This window comes from Festucalex cinctus, chromosome 21 (genome assembly GCF_051991245.1).
Source record: "Festucalex cinctus isolate MCC-2025b chromosome 21, RoL_Fcin_1.0, whole genome shotgun sequence".
Classification (NCBI taxonomy): Eukaryota; Metazoa; Chordata; class Actinopteri; order Syngnathiformes; family Syngnathidae; genus Festucalex; species Festucalex cinctus.
In genome coordinates, this window is record NC_135431.1 from 17,993,060 (window position 1) to 18,006,952 (window position 13,893).

The 13,893-nt window shown below is 39.8% G+C and overlaps 1 protein-coding gene across 8 annotated transcripts in view; it reads right to left on the reverse strand.

Annotated features, from left to right (window-relative positions):
• Positions 1-938: 938 nt before the first annotated feature.
• rfx6 (regulatory factor X, 6) overlaps positions 939-13,893 on the reverse strand; it is a 29,098-nt gene continuing 16,143 nt past the window's right edge. For 7 of the 8 annotated variants that reach the window (XM_077510505.1, XM_077510509.1, XM_077510507.1 and 4 more), the window contains 18 exons: positions 13,719-13,842; positions 13,541-13,602; positions 13,382-13,459; positions 13,265-13,292; positions 11,890-11,997; positions 11,740-11,817; positions 11,547-11,660; positions 9,822-9,871; positions 9,463-9,622; positions 9,049-9,193; positions 8,802-8,911; positions 7,379-7,496; positions 6,961-7,083; positions 6,679-6,897; positions 6,311-6,545; positions 4,091-4,458; positions 3,714-3,911; positions 939-1,552 (listed from right to left, as the gene is read on the reverse strand). In XM_077510505.1, the coding sequence (XP_077366631.1) occupies positions 1,416-1,552; positions 3,714-3,911; positions 4,091-4,458; positions 6,311-6,545; positions 6,679-6,897; positions 6,961-7,083; positions 7,379-7,496; positions 8,802-8,911; positions 9,049-9,193; positions 9,463-9,622; positions 9,822-9,871; positions 11,547-11,660; positions 11,740-11,817; positions 11,890-11,997; positions 13,265-13,292; positions 13,382-13,459; positions 13,541-13,602; positions 13,719-13,842 (2,455 nt within the window). In that variant the 3' untranslated portion in view covers positions 939-1,415. The remainder of the gene's footprint in view (positions 1,553-3,713; positions 3,912-4,090; positions 4,459-6,310; positions 6,546-6,678; positions 6,898-6,960; positions 7,084-7,378; positions 7,497-8,801; positions 8,912-9,048; positions 9,194-9,462; positions 9,623-9,821; positions 9,872-11,546; positions 11,661-11,739; positions 11,818-11,889; positions 11,998-13,264; positions 13,293-13,381; positions 13,460-13,540; positions 13,603-13,718; positions 13,843-13,893) is intronic. The other variant, XM_077510506.1, reaches the window with a different exon arrangement.

The following is a 13,893-nucleotide window of genomic DNA, read 5'->3' on the forward strand; positions in this document are numbered from 1 at the left end:
CCACCAAAGAAAGAAGCCGTCAACCGCGGTCCAGCAAAGCGAGCACCGCCCCCCCCCCCCCCCCGGAATCCCCAGGCCGCGGCAGCACCAAGGCCACCCCCAAGCCACCCGAGCGGACACCGGTCGGCGAGCCGACCCAGACGCCCGGAACACCCCCGCCCCAGCCTCGGCCCACACCCCCGAGCCCAAGGCCGCAGAACGAGGCCCAGCGGGCCCCCACAGCGCCCCACCGGTCCCCAGCCCCCATCCCCCCACGACCCCCCCGCACCCCACCCAAACCCGCCACCCACCACGACCCAGGCCCCACCACCCCCGGCCCCCAAACCCCCGAACACACCCCGACCCCCAACACGCCAGCGTACTAGTGACACCTAACCCTGTTACTGAGTCCGCCAGCTCGCCGACTGTGTGGGTTTTTTTTTAATTTACATAGACTATAAAATATTTCTAACTTCTATTTTTTTAACTTGATTTTTACAAAATATATACAGACAACTTGTTGCTTTTTATTTTAGTTTCAAATTTAAAATCAAAATGACTTTCTGCACATACGTCATTTTCCAATACATTTTTTTTTTTTTTTAAGACAAAAGATGTGAGTGAGGCCATCTGGAGTGCGCTCGTCCGCCATATTGTGGTTAAACATTGTGGGAAAGTTTGCCTTGGGCCTTCTGCTGTTGTCACACGAGCGCTCGGCCAATCGTGGTCCGCCATTGTTGACCGAGTAATTAAAAGTACTTTAAGGTGTAACACGCTGTAACGCGCACGCACGCCGGCCATCTGTCACCGGGGAAGCAGTTATAGAAGACAACTGGGAAAAGGTTGGGGGCGGGGCTTGCACATTGGCAGTGTCATCACTTCTTGTCACCTGTTATTGAATGGCGCTTAGGAAATCTAAATATAACTTAGAAGATTTGACAGGACAAGTGAAACACATATTTTCTCAACATGTACTTTCATTACATCCCATCCGGCTGAGCATTTGTTTCCATGGTAACAAGTTTATTCAAATGTGGTCACTCAAGTATCAAAACAGTAAGTGTAGTGGCACATCCAATACATTAGGTGGCAATGGCGCTCTCATTGTCTCAATTTTACTGACAAATGATGCTATTTATAGTCGTGGAAGGGAGTTGGGGGGGTGGGGAAAATTTCTTCTTCCTGGGTGGGGCTTAATTTAAGTGTAAAATTCAATTTAAAACTGATTTCCAGGCAGGAAATGACTGGCAATTCACATTCACAGATATTTTGAACTTTCTTGTGAAAAGTGCAGCAGCAAAAACAAAAACAAACAAACAAAAAAAAAAGTTCCAAATATTGTCTATTTACAGCAGCTGCAGGCAGGGATGGAAAAACATCTGCCACATCCCCGTAACTAAGCCGTCCACGGGCGGGTTGGGCCTACCTCGTATGTTTCATGGTACCCCCGGGGCTCCCATGAAGACGGTGTCGATGGGGGGCAGCGAAGAGACCGGGTCCTGCCGCTGCGACAACAAAGTGTCTTCGGAGGAAAATGGTGACGAGGACGCAGCGTACATGCAGGGGGTGGTGCCTAGCGGACAATACGTGACACACTGTCAAATTACGGTAACTAAATTAAGGAAATTAACGAACAAGCTACCTAACTAACTAGCTAACTAACTAACTAAATAACTAACAAAGGAAAACCAAGAACTGTAACAAACCAGCTAAAATTAACTCAACTACTTAGTTGTCTACTGTCTAAAGAAAACTAACAGAGCAACTAAAACAAATAAGCTAGCGAAAACTACCTAATGCACCTAATTAACAAAAACAAAGAACTGTAAAATACAAAATTAAAAATAACTTAACCACTGACTAAACTGTTTAGTGTCTAACTGAAACTAAATGAATGAAAAACTATTAACTACTGAAAATAAAACTACAGTAACTAAATTAGGAAAACTAACTAACTAACTAACTAATTAACTTAAACCAAGAACGGCAAGAAACCAGCTAAAAAGAACTTGAGTGCTGTTATTTGTTGTCTAAAAAAAACTAACACAGCAAATAACTAAAAACAATAAACTAACAGCTAACGAGAGATGGCTGTTGCAACTGACTAACAAAAACAAAGAACTACAAAATACAAAAAAAATTAACTTAACTACTAACTAAATCGTCTAACTGAACCTATTTCCAGGAATTAAAATCAATTAACTAAATACTGAAACTAAATCTAACTAAACAAGGAAAACCAATCCAAAACCAAGAACTGTAACCAACCAGCTAAAATGAACTTAACTAATAAATTGTCTGCTGTCTAACAAAAACTAACACAGCAAATAAGTAAAACCCATAAACTAACAAACGTAATCTACTGCAACTAATTAACAAAAACCAAGAACAGTAACAAACAGGGTTAAGGTTAGCTCAAATGAACTCAACTACTTAGTTGTCTACTGCCTAAAGAAAACTAACACAGTAACTAAAACCAATAACCTAACGAAAGCTAACTAATGCACCTAATTAACAAAAACAAAGAACTGTAGAATACAAAATTAAAAATAACTTAAACACTGACTAAACTGTTTACTGTCTAACTGAATCTCACCACAGGAATGAAAACCAATTAACTAATGAACCTAAAACTAACTAACTAACTAACTAACTAACTAACTAACTAACTAACTAACTAACTAACTAACTAACTAACGAACGAACTAACTATTTGCTGTCTAAAAAAAACTAACAGCAAATAACTAAAGCCAATAAACTAACGAGAGTTAGCTGTTGCAACTGACTAACAAACTAACTACAAAATGCAAAAAAAGAACTTAACTACTAACTAAATCGTTAAACCGTCTAACTGAAGCTAATTACAGGAATTAGAATTGATTAATGAAACTAAATCTATAGTAACTAAGTTAGGAAAACAAACTAACTATGCAAAACCAAGAACTTAACTAAGCTAAAATGAACTTAACTACTACTTTTTTTGCTGTCTAAAGAAAACTAAGAGAGCAAATAAGTAAAACCCATAAACTAACAAAAGTAACCTACTGCAACTAATTAACAAAAACAAAGAACTGTAAAATACAAACTAAAAAGAACTTAACTATTAGGGGTGTTAAAAAAATCGATTCGGCAATATATCGCGATACTACATTGCGCAATTCTCGAATCGATTCAATAGGCCTCTGAATTGATTTTTAAAATTCCATTTTTAATGGAAAAATATTCAACAAAACGTCTTACTTCGGGTTAGGGTTCACACCTTAAGCATGGAAGAATGTTATATGAACGGAACATTAAGCCTTAATATTTTATTTTGATGCTGTTCAAACATGAAACAGATTACAACCTGTATAAGACCGAAGTTTCAGATAAATAAATAATACATTTTCATACAAATCTTACACTCTACAAGTTGACTGATTAGTATTTTCTAAATTTGAATGAAAAAAATCGCAACAAACGACTTATAAATTTGTATCGGGATTCATTGGTATTGAATCGAATCGTGACCTGTGAATCGTGGTACGAATCGAATCGTCAGATACTAGGCAATTCACACCCCTATTAACTATAGTAGCCTACTAACTCAATTGTTTACTGTCTCATTGAAACTAATTAATTAAAAATTAAAAACAATTAACTATTGAAATTAAAACTACAGTAAATACATTAGCAAAACTAACCAACCAAATAGCTACCTAATTGGAGGCAACGCAACATGTCTGGTAGCTCACCCGTGGGGTTGCGGATGTCGCTGAAGAAGGTTCCGCTTTTCCTGCCGGGTCGGTCGAGGATGTTGAGCGGGTCGTGGACGTCCGAGTACGGAGAGCGAAGCAGCAGGAGGGGGCTGACGCTGCTGATCACCGACACATGCTGCTCCACCACCGGCGCCATCCGCTGGCCGTCCAGGTAGCTGCCGTTTCCGTAATAATCTGTGGCGAGAGACCAACAATAAACATTACGTTACGTCATGGATTCTTGTTGGATGACATTTTTTTTTAATTTTTTTATTTATTTACAAAAAAAAAAAAAGACAGTCTTTGAAGAAAATAAATTGTAACATTATGGGATTAAATAAAAAATTTTTTTCCCCCAGTCTCGCTCCACTTACCACTTTGTCCCGAAGCGGAATACGTTTGTCCCGTACCACCACCTCCGCCTGCGCCGGAATGGTTGATTCCAAAGCCGAATCCTTCGTCGGCATCCAGGATGTGAGCCGCCGTCTGAACTTCCAGACCGGCATCACTCGGGACGGCGTCCGAGCCGGAGCAGTAGCCGGAAGCCGGGCGGGCGGAAGACACGAAAGGGGTCGTCAGCGAGCAGGCGGGTGCCATGGCGGAGGAGAAATGTTGGGCGTCCCCGTAGAAGACGTCTTTGGCGGCGGGCGGCGGCTGGTCGTCAAAGGCTGGGTAACGACACAGCTGGTAGGCCAAGGAGGCCGTTGGGGCGGAAGATGAGTACGTGCTCTCGGACTCGGGCCTCAACACAAAAGTTGACCGGATTCAAGTGAGGAAAAATAAAACAAAACAAAACGGATATTAATCTCATATTAAACTCATTTGTTCCCAGCCTTTTTCACAAAAGCAATCCCGTTCACTCCCGGCCCACAGAATATTGTGTTCTATTGCTATAAAAACATGGAACCTATCAAAAGAAAGATTAAAGTCTCTTCTTTCATCTGGAAAAAAAGTATATTTTTATCCATTTCTGTTTTGCAGCAATTAGCATTAAAATATAGCTAAGCTTAATCAATTTTCACAAATCTATTTAGAATTGTGAGTAATTGAGCTACTTTTCAAAATGGCCTTGGTTTCTCCTTTGCTCTGCTGCCACCTGCTGGCCGTTTGTGTAATAAATACCATTTCTGCAACCGTTCTTTGCAGTTGAGAGGCTGCATCAAAGCCTTCTGGATGCTCTAGCAAAACAAAAAACAAAAAAAAACAAAAAAACAAAACATAAACAAAAACAAAAAAAACGTATTACTACATCTTTGGGACACTTAAAACATAAAAAAAAAAAAAAGTCTTTTCTTTCAGAATAAAGTTAGCATTTTCCCAAGATTAGTAGTCATTAAAAAGTTGTAATTTACAAAATTGATTTTAATGTAATATTAAAATTATATATTTTTTTATAAATAATACAATATTTAAAAACATTATATTGGGGAAAAAGAAGTTACAATATTGTCAAGCTATTTTTTTCTGGAATACAATTTTTTCAAGAAAAATTACTGTTAGATGAAAATTTTATTTATTTACAATACATTTGTCAAGCATAAATTATGGGGGGAAAAAAAGTTTACAAATTTAGGCATTAAGTGTTGAGCTTTTAAAAAAAAAAAAAATAATTTAGAATAAAAGATTCATTTTACAAGAAAAAAAGGGACAATTAAAAAAATTTGCCAAAGTAAATACTAAATGATGCGCTGTTTTTTCTTAAAAACATACTACTTTTTCTTGAAAAATAACAAAATTGCTATGAATAAAAAACGTCATGATAAAAAATCTTGAATTTAAAAAAAAGACACCTTTTTTTTTAAAGTCAAAATAATAAGAATATTTATCTCTACAAATACAACTTTTTTGTAAAAAAAGAACAAACAAAAAAAAAAAACTGTAGCTTGACAATGTTGGTATTCCACAAGGCTCGCAACTGAGTACGCAGATGTTTGTGTCTCTCATACTAAAACTTTTTTCTCTCTTAAAAAAAAAAATCTAATAATTAACAACGTATTTCTCGGGGAAAAAAAAATTGACAAAAAATTCTACTTTATTGTAGAATTTTTTAAATGTTATTTATTATTATAAAAGGGGCGGCACGGTAGTCTAGTGGTTAGCACGTCCGCTTCCCAGTTCTGAGGTCTCCGGTTCGAGTCCAGGCTCGGACCTTCCTGGGTGGAGTTTGCATGTTCTCCCCGTGCCCGTGTGGGTCTTCTCCGGGTACTCCGGTCTCCTCCCACATTCCAAAGACATGCATGGCAGGTTAATTGGGCGCTCCGAATTGTCCCTAGGGTGTGCGTGTGCGTGTGAGTGTGGATGGTTGTTCGTCTCTGTGTGCCCTGCGATTGGCTGGCAACCAGTCCAGGGTGTCCCCCGCCTACTGCCCAGAGCCAGCTGAGATAGGCGCCAGCAGCCCCCGCAACCCTTGTGAGGAATAAGCGGTCAAGAAAATGGATGGATGGATTATTATAAAAGCCTATTTCAGTGTTACTCTTAATATTTGCCATTATGGAACTGTTTCAGAACATCAGAATGTACTACGATAATTACGTATAAAAGTGAACCTAAACCCTTTATAAAAACCTGCTGCACAAAAGAGAGTTGCAGCTGACCTGAGTCCAGGCTGGTAGGTGGATACGGACGGAGGGAAGTACGCCGAGCACGGGTACAAAGTCTCTGGGAAGGCAGAGCCCAGCGAGGAGAGGTAAGACGAGGATGATGATGAGGAGGAGGAGCAGGAAGAAGTCGGTGCTCGCGGCCCCTGGTTGATGACTGAGCCTCTGTGCACCAGCGCCGGCGGGGAGATAGGGGGCGTCATGACGGAAGTACAGAAGTCTGTCGGACCGCCTGGAAAATACAAGTCGCTCTTCTTTTTCTTTTTTCTTTGATCAGGTTTTAAGGACAATGGAGAACAAAGTGTGGCTTGAGGGCCATTTATTTATTTATTTATTTATTTATGTATTCATTTATTTTTATGTACCTCCACCAGGGAAGCCAACTGAATCTGTCAGCGGCAGGACGGCGGCAGCGCCCATCTCCACCCCTCGCTGCCGATGCCGATTGGCCGCCAGAGACACGGATGCTTCCTGTCCTGATGTCTCGCTCTTCACGGATTGGTCAACGGCCGAGCCGATAGCCTTGTTGCGATTGGCTAGGAAGCAGGAACTGGGAGAGGCCAAAAAGGCGGCTTTGCTGGCCCCTGAGAGAAGCAAAACAGTCGTCAACGGATGATGCGGAAAGAAGCCGGAGATGCTAACGCTACCTGCTTTTTTCATGTGTTTGTCCAGAAGGTTCTGCAGGTCGTGTTCCTTGTCGTTATTGAACTGGGTTTCCAGCGCCAGCAGGATATACTCGTCCAGAAGCATTCGGATCAGATGGAAGGAACCTGAACAACAACGTCCACATAACAATGATGCAAATAATAATGATGCATCGATTGACGCGCTTTGCCTGCATTTGCTCCGTTTGTCCAGCAGGGCGTCAGGTGGCAAGCGTGCCTGCGTGTTTATCCACACGCCGTGTTTAAACAGCGAGCGCGCGACCCCCGAGATAAGACTGTTTAATGATTACTATTTATGGCGGCATTGTGTAAAGAAGAGCGCCGGCACAAAATGGAGCCTCGGAATGATTAATGGCAAGAATCTTTAAGAGTTCTGAGGCAATGACGACGGTGAGCAGACCGAAGCTGGCGGCGTTGTTGAGCGTCAGGTTGTGCATCACGCGGGCGCCGAAGAAGCTCCAGCGAAGCAGGAAGTCCTGAGCTCGTTTCTTCACCGAGCGCCCGCTCTGCTTGCCCGGCTGACAAAACACAAAAAGGAGTACATTAGTATTAACCTCTCACAAACAACAAAAAAACTCTAATACACAAAATTTTGCTGATACTAAAAAAACTCACACACAAAACCTCTCACACATCCAAAAAACTCTCATACAAAAATATGTTAAAAAAAAAAACTCGAAACAACATTAACCTCTCACACACACAAAAAAACCCTCTCATACACCAAATTTTTCTGATACTAAAAAAACTCACACATAAAACTTAAAAAAAAAACTCCAAAAAAACTCTCACACAAAAATACATAAAAAACTCAAAATAACATCAACCTCTCACACACAACAAAAAAAATCCTCTCATACACTAAATTTTACTGATACTAAAAAACCTCATACATAAAAACCTCTCACACATCCAAAAAATCTCACACAAAAATACATAAATAACTCAAAAGAATATTAACCTTTCACACACATCAAAAACTCTCATTCAACATATAATAAAACGTCTCTCAAATACACACACACCAAAAACAAAACAAAACATTCAGACATTAAATAACTCTCACATGGAAAATATCACAAAAAAAACACAACGAAAAACTCTTATAGACCAAATATTTCTGAGAAAAAAATAACATTCATACACATCAAAAACCTGTGCAAAAACCGCCCCCACACAAAAAATCTCTCACAAAACCTTACAAACAACAAATAACTCACATTGTAAACATCAGCCAAAAAAAACTCACATGCACACTTTTTGATCACTGTGTACAAATAGCATTAATATCTCACACAAAAAATTACATACACCCAAAAATCTCTCACTATCAACAAAAAAACTCACCAAAAAAACCTTACTCTCACAGAATTTCGTACTGTATGAGTACTTTTCTGTTAATTAAATGTTAAATTATGAAGTGCTGCATCTGCCCAAAAATCATCTCTTACACAAAACAAAAAACCTCTTAAATCTAAAAGCCCTCTCTTACAAAATTATCTCACACACAGCACTAGACAGACAAAAATAGTCTCATAGTAAAAAGATATTATTTTTTTTCCCTGTGTAGTACGAAGGGTGTTGAATGCGATCCTTTTTAATTTTGCTGTTTTTGAGTTAGACATAGTAAGAGTTTTTTTTTCCACATGAGAGGTACAGTAACTATTTTGTTTTGTTTTTTTACCTATATCGTGGAACCCTACTTTCGTGGCGGCAAATAGCAAAATTCCGCGTATAATTGACATCCATTATAAATGCAATGAAAAATTTTTTTTTAAAGAAATCGACGAATAGATGAATTCACGAGGTGTCATCAAAAAGACCTTAATGACTTTGTGCTCCACGACGGTGTCCAGCCACTCTACGAAGGACTCAACGGTGGCGTTCTTCCTCAGAAGCTCCTTCAGCTCCTGGAAGACGGTGACAGCCTCGTCTGCGGGAAACAAACGAGTCTTCAGCATAAACGACAAAATGTCGCCATGTAAGCCTACGCCAAGACCAAGAGATCCTCATTTGGCTCGCCCTGGGGGAGGTAACACTGAAGAACCGCTCAGCCACGCGGCGACTCACAATCGGAGTAGGCGTCGCGAAGTTGCTCGCCGTTGGTGTTGATGCTAAGCAGCGAGTGCAGACTGATGCTGTTCAGGTCCACGTTGTCCATGTCCGCCACCATGTTGCTCACCACGCTTTGGTCAAACAGCGCCGGACGGGCGATCTGCAGATGTGACCAAGTTGTATGAAAATATAATTTTTTATCGGGAAGCCTCATTCACCCATTAATTGCCAACGACTGAAGTCGTCCATTCGATTAAAAACGTTCAGTACCAATGACGAGTTTTTCTGTTTGATACGTTTTTATATTGGGAGGCTTTTTTTTTCTTTTAAAAGAAGACTTTATTCTTTCATTTGATGTAAAAATATAATCACGGAACATAATAGTCTAAAAATGAACATTATCTTGTGACTAAGATGACGTCACGTTACCTGCGCCAGGTGCAAGAAGGACGTCTGCCGCTTGAGGGAGGACACGAAGCGGCGTGCGATGGGCAGCTTTTTGGCCGCAAGGCATTGTGGGAGGTTGTCTAGGGAGGAGGCCAGCCACAGCTCCCAGTGCTTGGCAAAGCTGCGGATGTCCGCCAGCAGGCTGACAAACGTCAACATCATGATGCTATCACTTTATTAGGTACACCGTTTGGTCCCAGCCAAAAACACTCAATCATGAGATATTTTGAGATGGTGTACCTAATCAAATGTCTAGCCCAGCACTAAAGTGATGACATTATTAAAAGTTGCCAATTACATATAACAAGGATACAATTGATAAAAAGACTAAGCAAGCAAACCTTTCTGGCATCTCTTGCATTGTGGCGGGAATGAGGACATCAGTCAAAACCTGAGCAGAAAAAAAAACAAAGACACCTTCTTAAAATAATAGCAGTCATTTTTTCATATTTTCAAGAAACATAAAAATTTAACCATTTGCATTATGAGGAGATAATTTAGGCAAACATAATACTTTAAAAAAAAAAAAAAAGACAGGCAATTATTTTAAGAGAGTGATGATATAATAATATTATTTATTTATTTATATATTTTATGTATTTATTTATTTATTTCATATTTATTCATTTATTTATAAATTATTATTATTTAAAAAAATAATGTCTCATGATTAGACATGGGACGATTTTCGTTACTGGTGGTATGATAACCGTGAGCAAAAATATTGCGGTATCGTTGTATTATAATTGCAGCTCTAAAACGTCATTTTTTATTTGGGTAAATAAAAACATAAAATATCATTTTTATTCCATATATATATATATATATATATATATATATATATATATATATATATATATATATATATATATATATATATATATATATATATATATATATATATATATATATATATATATATATATATATATATATATATATATATATATATAGGGCGGCACGGTAGTCGAGTGGTTAGCACGTCCGCTTCCCAGTTCTGAGGTCTCCGGTTCGAGTCCAGGCTCGGACCTTCCTGGGTGGAGTTTGCATGTTCTCCCCGTGCCCGCGTGGGTCTTCTCCGGGTACTCCGGTCTCCTCCCACATTCCAAAGACATGCATGGCAGGTTAATTGGGCGCTCCGAATTGTCCCTAGGTGTGCGTGTGAGTGTGGATGGTTGCTCGTCTCTGTGTGCCCTGCGATTGGCTGGCAATCAGTCCAGGGTGTCCCCCGCCTACTGCCCAGAGCCAGCTGAGATAGGCGCCAGCACCCCCCACGACCCTTGTGAGGAATAAGCGGTCAAGAAAATGGATGGATATATATATATATATATATATATATATACATATGTACACACATTAGATTAAAATCTTTAATCGTAATTAATCGCATGGCTTCAATAGTTAAACGATTAATTGCAAATTTTATATCTGTTTTAAATGCACAGTATTATATCTGTTCTAAATGTACAATAAAATGTACAATTTTTTTTTCTAAGTTCTCATACTCTACTATTGGTAAACATAAAAGTGGGAAATAGTGTTAAATTAATATAAATATGGCTGCATCTTTTAGTCATTGATACAGCAATGTCATAATAATTCATAAAACTGAGTTTCATTTTTCTGCCACTAGATGGCATAATTGCATTTGTAAGACATTGCTGACAGCTTAGTGATTTTTTTCTTTTCATATTAAGAGCTATCTAATCTTCAAAATGAAGTAACTTGTGCACATTTTTAAAATTGTCAAACTTGACCCCAGTCTCACAAATATATGCATTATTATTCAATTTATTACTGCTAAATTTTGAAGTGGACGTGTCTGCTGCGTTGCGCCTGGAATTTCTCTAGTACAGGCTTTCCAAGTAAGGGGCAGTCATTAATCGCGCATTGGCATTATGATCACGTCGGGGTCACCAATTGTGGAGATGCAGTACATAATGAGACAGAAATAACAGAAAGACAGAAAGAAAAATTACAACTTTTTAGTTTTTGACACAAAACGGATTGTTTTCACAGCAAACAATGTCACCTATTTACTTAAGTAGCTGGTGTTGGCGGCTTACCTTATACAAAATGGAGTCGCACACACACAGGATGTCCACCAGCAACGGGTTGTCCAGCAGGGGCAGCAGGTGGTCGGGCATGCCCTGCCAGAAGTGCAGCAGGAAGTTCTGGATCTGGAAGAGCATCACGAGAAGACACGTCAGCGGTGCCTGAAGGCTCGCTGGGCCGCGTGCGCCGAGGCGAGGACTTCACCTCGTCAAAGTTGACGTTGATGGCGTTGTCCAGGATGCACTGGCAGTGTGTTTTGTACATCATGATCAGCGTGTCCACCTATTATTATTATTTTATTATTATAAAACATACGGGTTTAATCTTTTCTTGTTTGTTTGTTTTTATACCAACCTTTTCCCTGGAGATGTTTCCCTGCAGAATAAGGTGCTGAACGCTGGGGAATTCCGGAAGCAGCGTTCCCGTTTTGGAGCTGAGCGAGTATTTCCTGGTGAAGCCTCCCTGCACACAACAGCTTAACAGTTTCTATTGTCGCAAAGAAATTCTAGACATGGTCAAAATTTGAATGGACAGCTGGTGAACGTTTACGATTCACAATGAGATGCTGGAATCTAGTTAAAGGGGAAGTCAAAAATTTCCTGAAATAATATGTTATATGTGACATCAATAGTCTAAACATGACATTCTGATTAATGTTACATTTGTGGAATATAAGTTAAGCAGCAAAATCCAGCCATTTTTATCCATCTCAGGGGGTGGCCATTTTGCCCCTTGCTGTCGCCTTAAGATGACATCAATGTTGCTCAGGCAACAACCAATCACAGTCACCTGTTTTCTGAAGCTGAGCTGTGATTGGTGGTTACCTGAGCAGCTGTGATGTCTTTTTCAGTCGACAGCAAGTGACAGCTGTTTTTATCTATATCAGAAGTAGTGTTGTTCCGATACCGATACTGGTATCGGCAGAGGTGCCGATACTGCATTAAAACAGTGGTATCGGTATCGGTATCGGTGAGTACTCACAAGTAACATGCCGATACCATTAATTCCAACTCTAATATAGATTTTTGGATGCAGCATCTTGTGTCTTGCTCGTGCACAACATTCACTGATATGTGACATGTTCACTGCAAGCCGATCTAAGATATCCTATTGGCCCTTGAATGCTCTGAACCAATGGTAGGACAGCTTTTTCAAGTTAAGCAAAAAAAACCTTAGGTATCGGTATGGTATTGGTATCGGCCAATACTGCAAAGCTGGGTATCGGAATCGGTACCGGGGGCCAAAAAACGGCATCGGAACAACACTAATCAGAAGGCGGCCATTTTGCCGCTTAATGTCGACTGAAAATAACATCACAGCTGCTCAGGTCTCAGGTAGCAACCAATCACTCAGCTTTAGAAAACAAGTGAGCTGTGATTGGCTGTTGCCTGAGACCTGAGCAACTGTGATGTCATCTACAGTCGACAGCTAGTGGTAAAATGGCCGCCCCCTGCTAAATTCATATTCCACTAACACAAAATTAATCAAAATACCGTATTTAGACTTGTGGGGCTACACATTGTCAATATTTTTTAAGTAATCCATTTTAAACTATGAATATTCATGAAATATCCTCCACTTACAGTAAGAGACACATTTTGTGAGCCGCACTGGCAACAAGTGATGTTTAAGCTAATGCTTCATACGAAAATCATTCACTATAATAAATTTTAATAAGGCTTCACCTGAATACTACAAGTATATAGTGTGTGCACATAGAAGATGTTACCTCATTCTTCATCTTGCTTCCAGAAAATCTGCCAAGAAAAGGAAATATTGAAGCATAAACTGTAAATGTTAAAATTATAGAGTGAATGTGGTTTTTTGTTGTTGTTGTTTTTTTTACCTGGTCAAACCTTTCCCGGAGTAGACAGAGTGATAGTAAGCGCTGCTCTCTTTGATGCCGATGCCGTAGTAATGATACCTGTCGCGGAAACACCCGGATCAACGACTAATTCAAAACAATTCAAAATCATGATTATGAAGGTCTAAAATGGGCGCTTACTTGGAATGTCCCCTGGTTCCAAGTCTCCTTGTGGTAAGGAGAGGAAACTTCTGTCGGATGGTCTGATTGAGTCAAACAAAAAAAATATTTAATGACAACAGGATGCACAAAAAAACGCTTAAGTCCGAAGTTAAACATTATTGTTGAAGGCTGAAAAACAGAGAAAAAAAATATATACTTTTCCGAAAGTGGCAGCACAGGCGGGCTCCAGCTTGACTTTCCTGCAGAAGTCCAAGTAGTGAGTGTAGAGGATGCAGCGAGGGAGACACACGCCCTCGCACACAATGTAGTTCTCCTCTAGCCTGGTAGGTGGCACCACAACAATCATTTAGGATCAATAAAAGCACAATAGT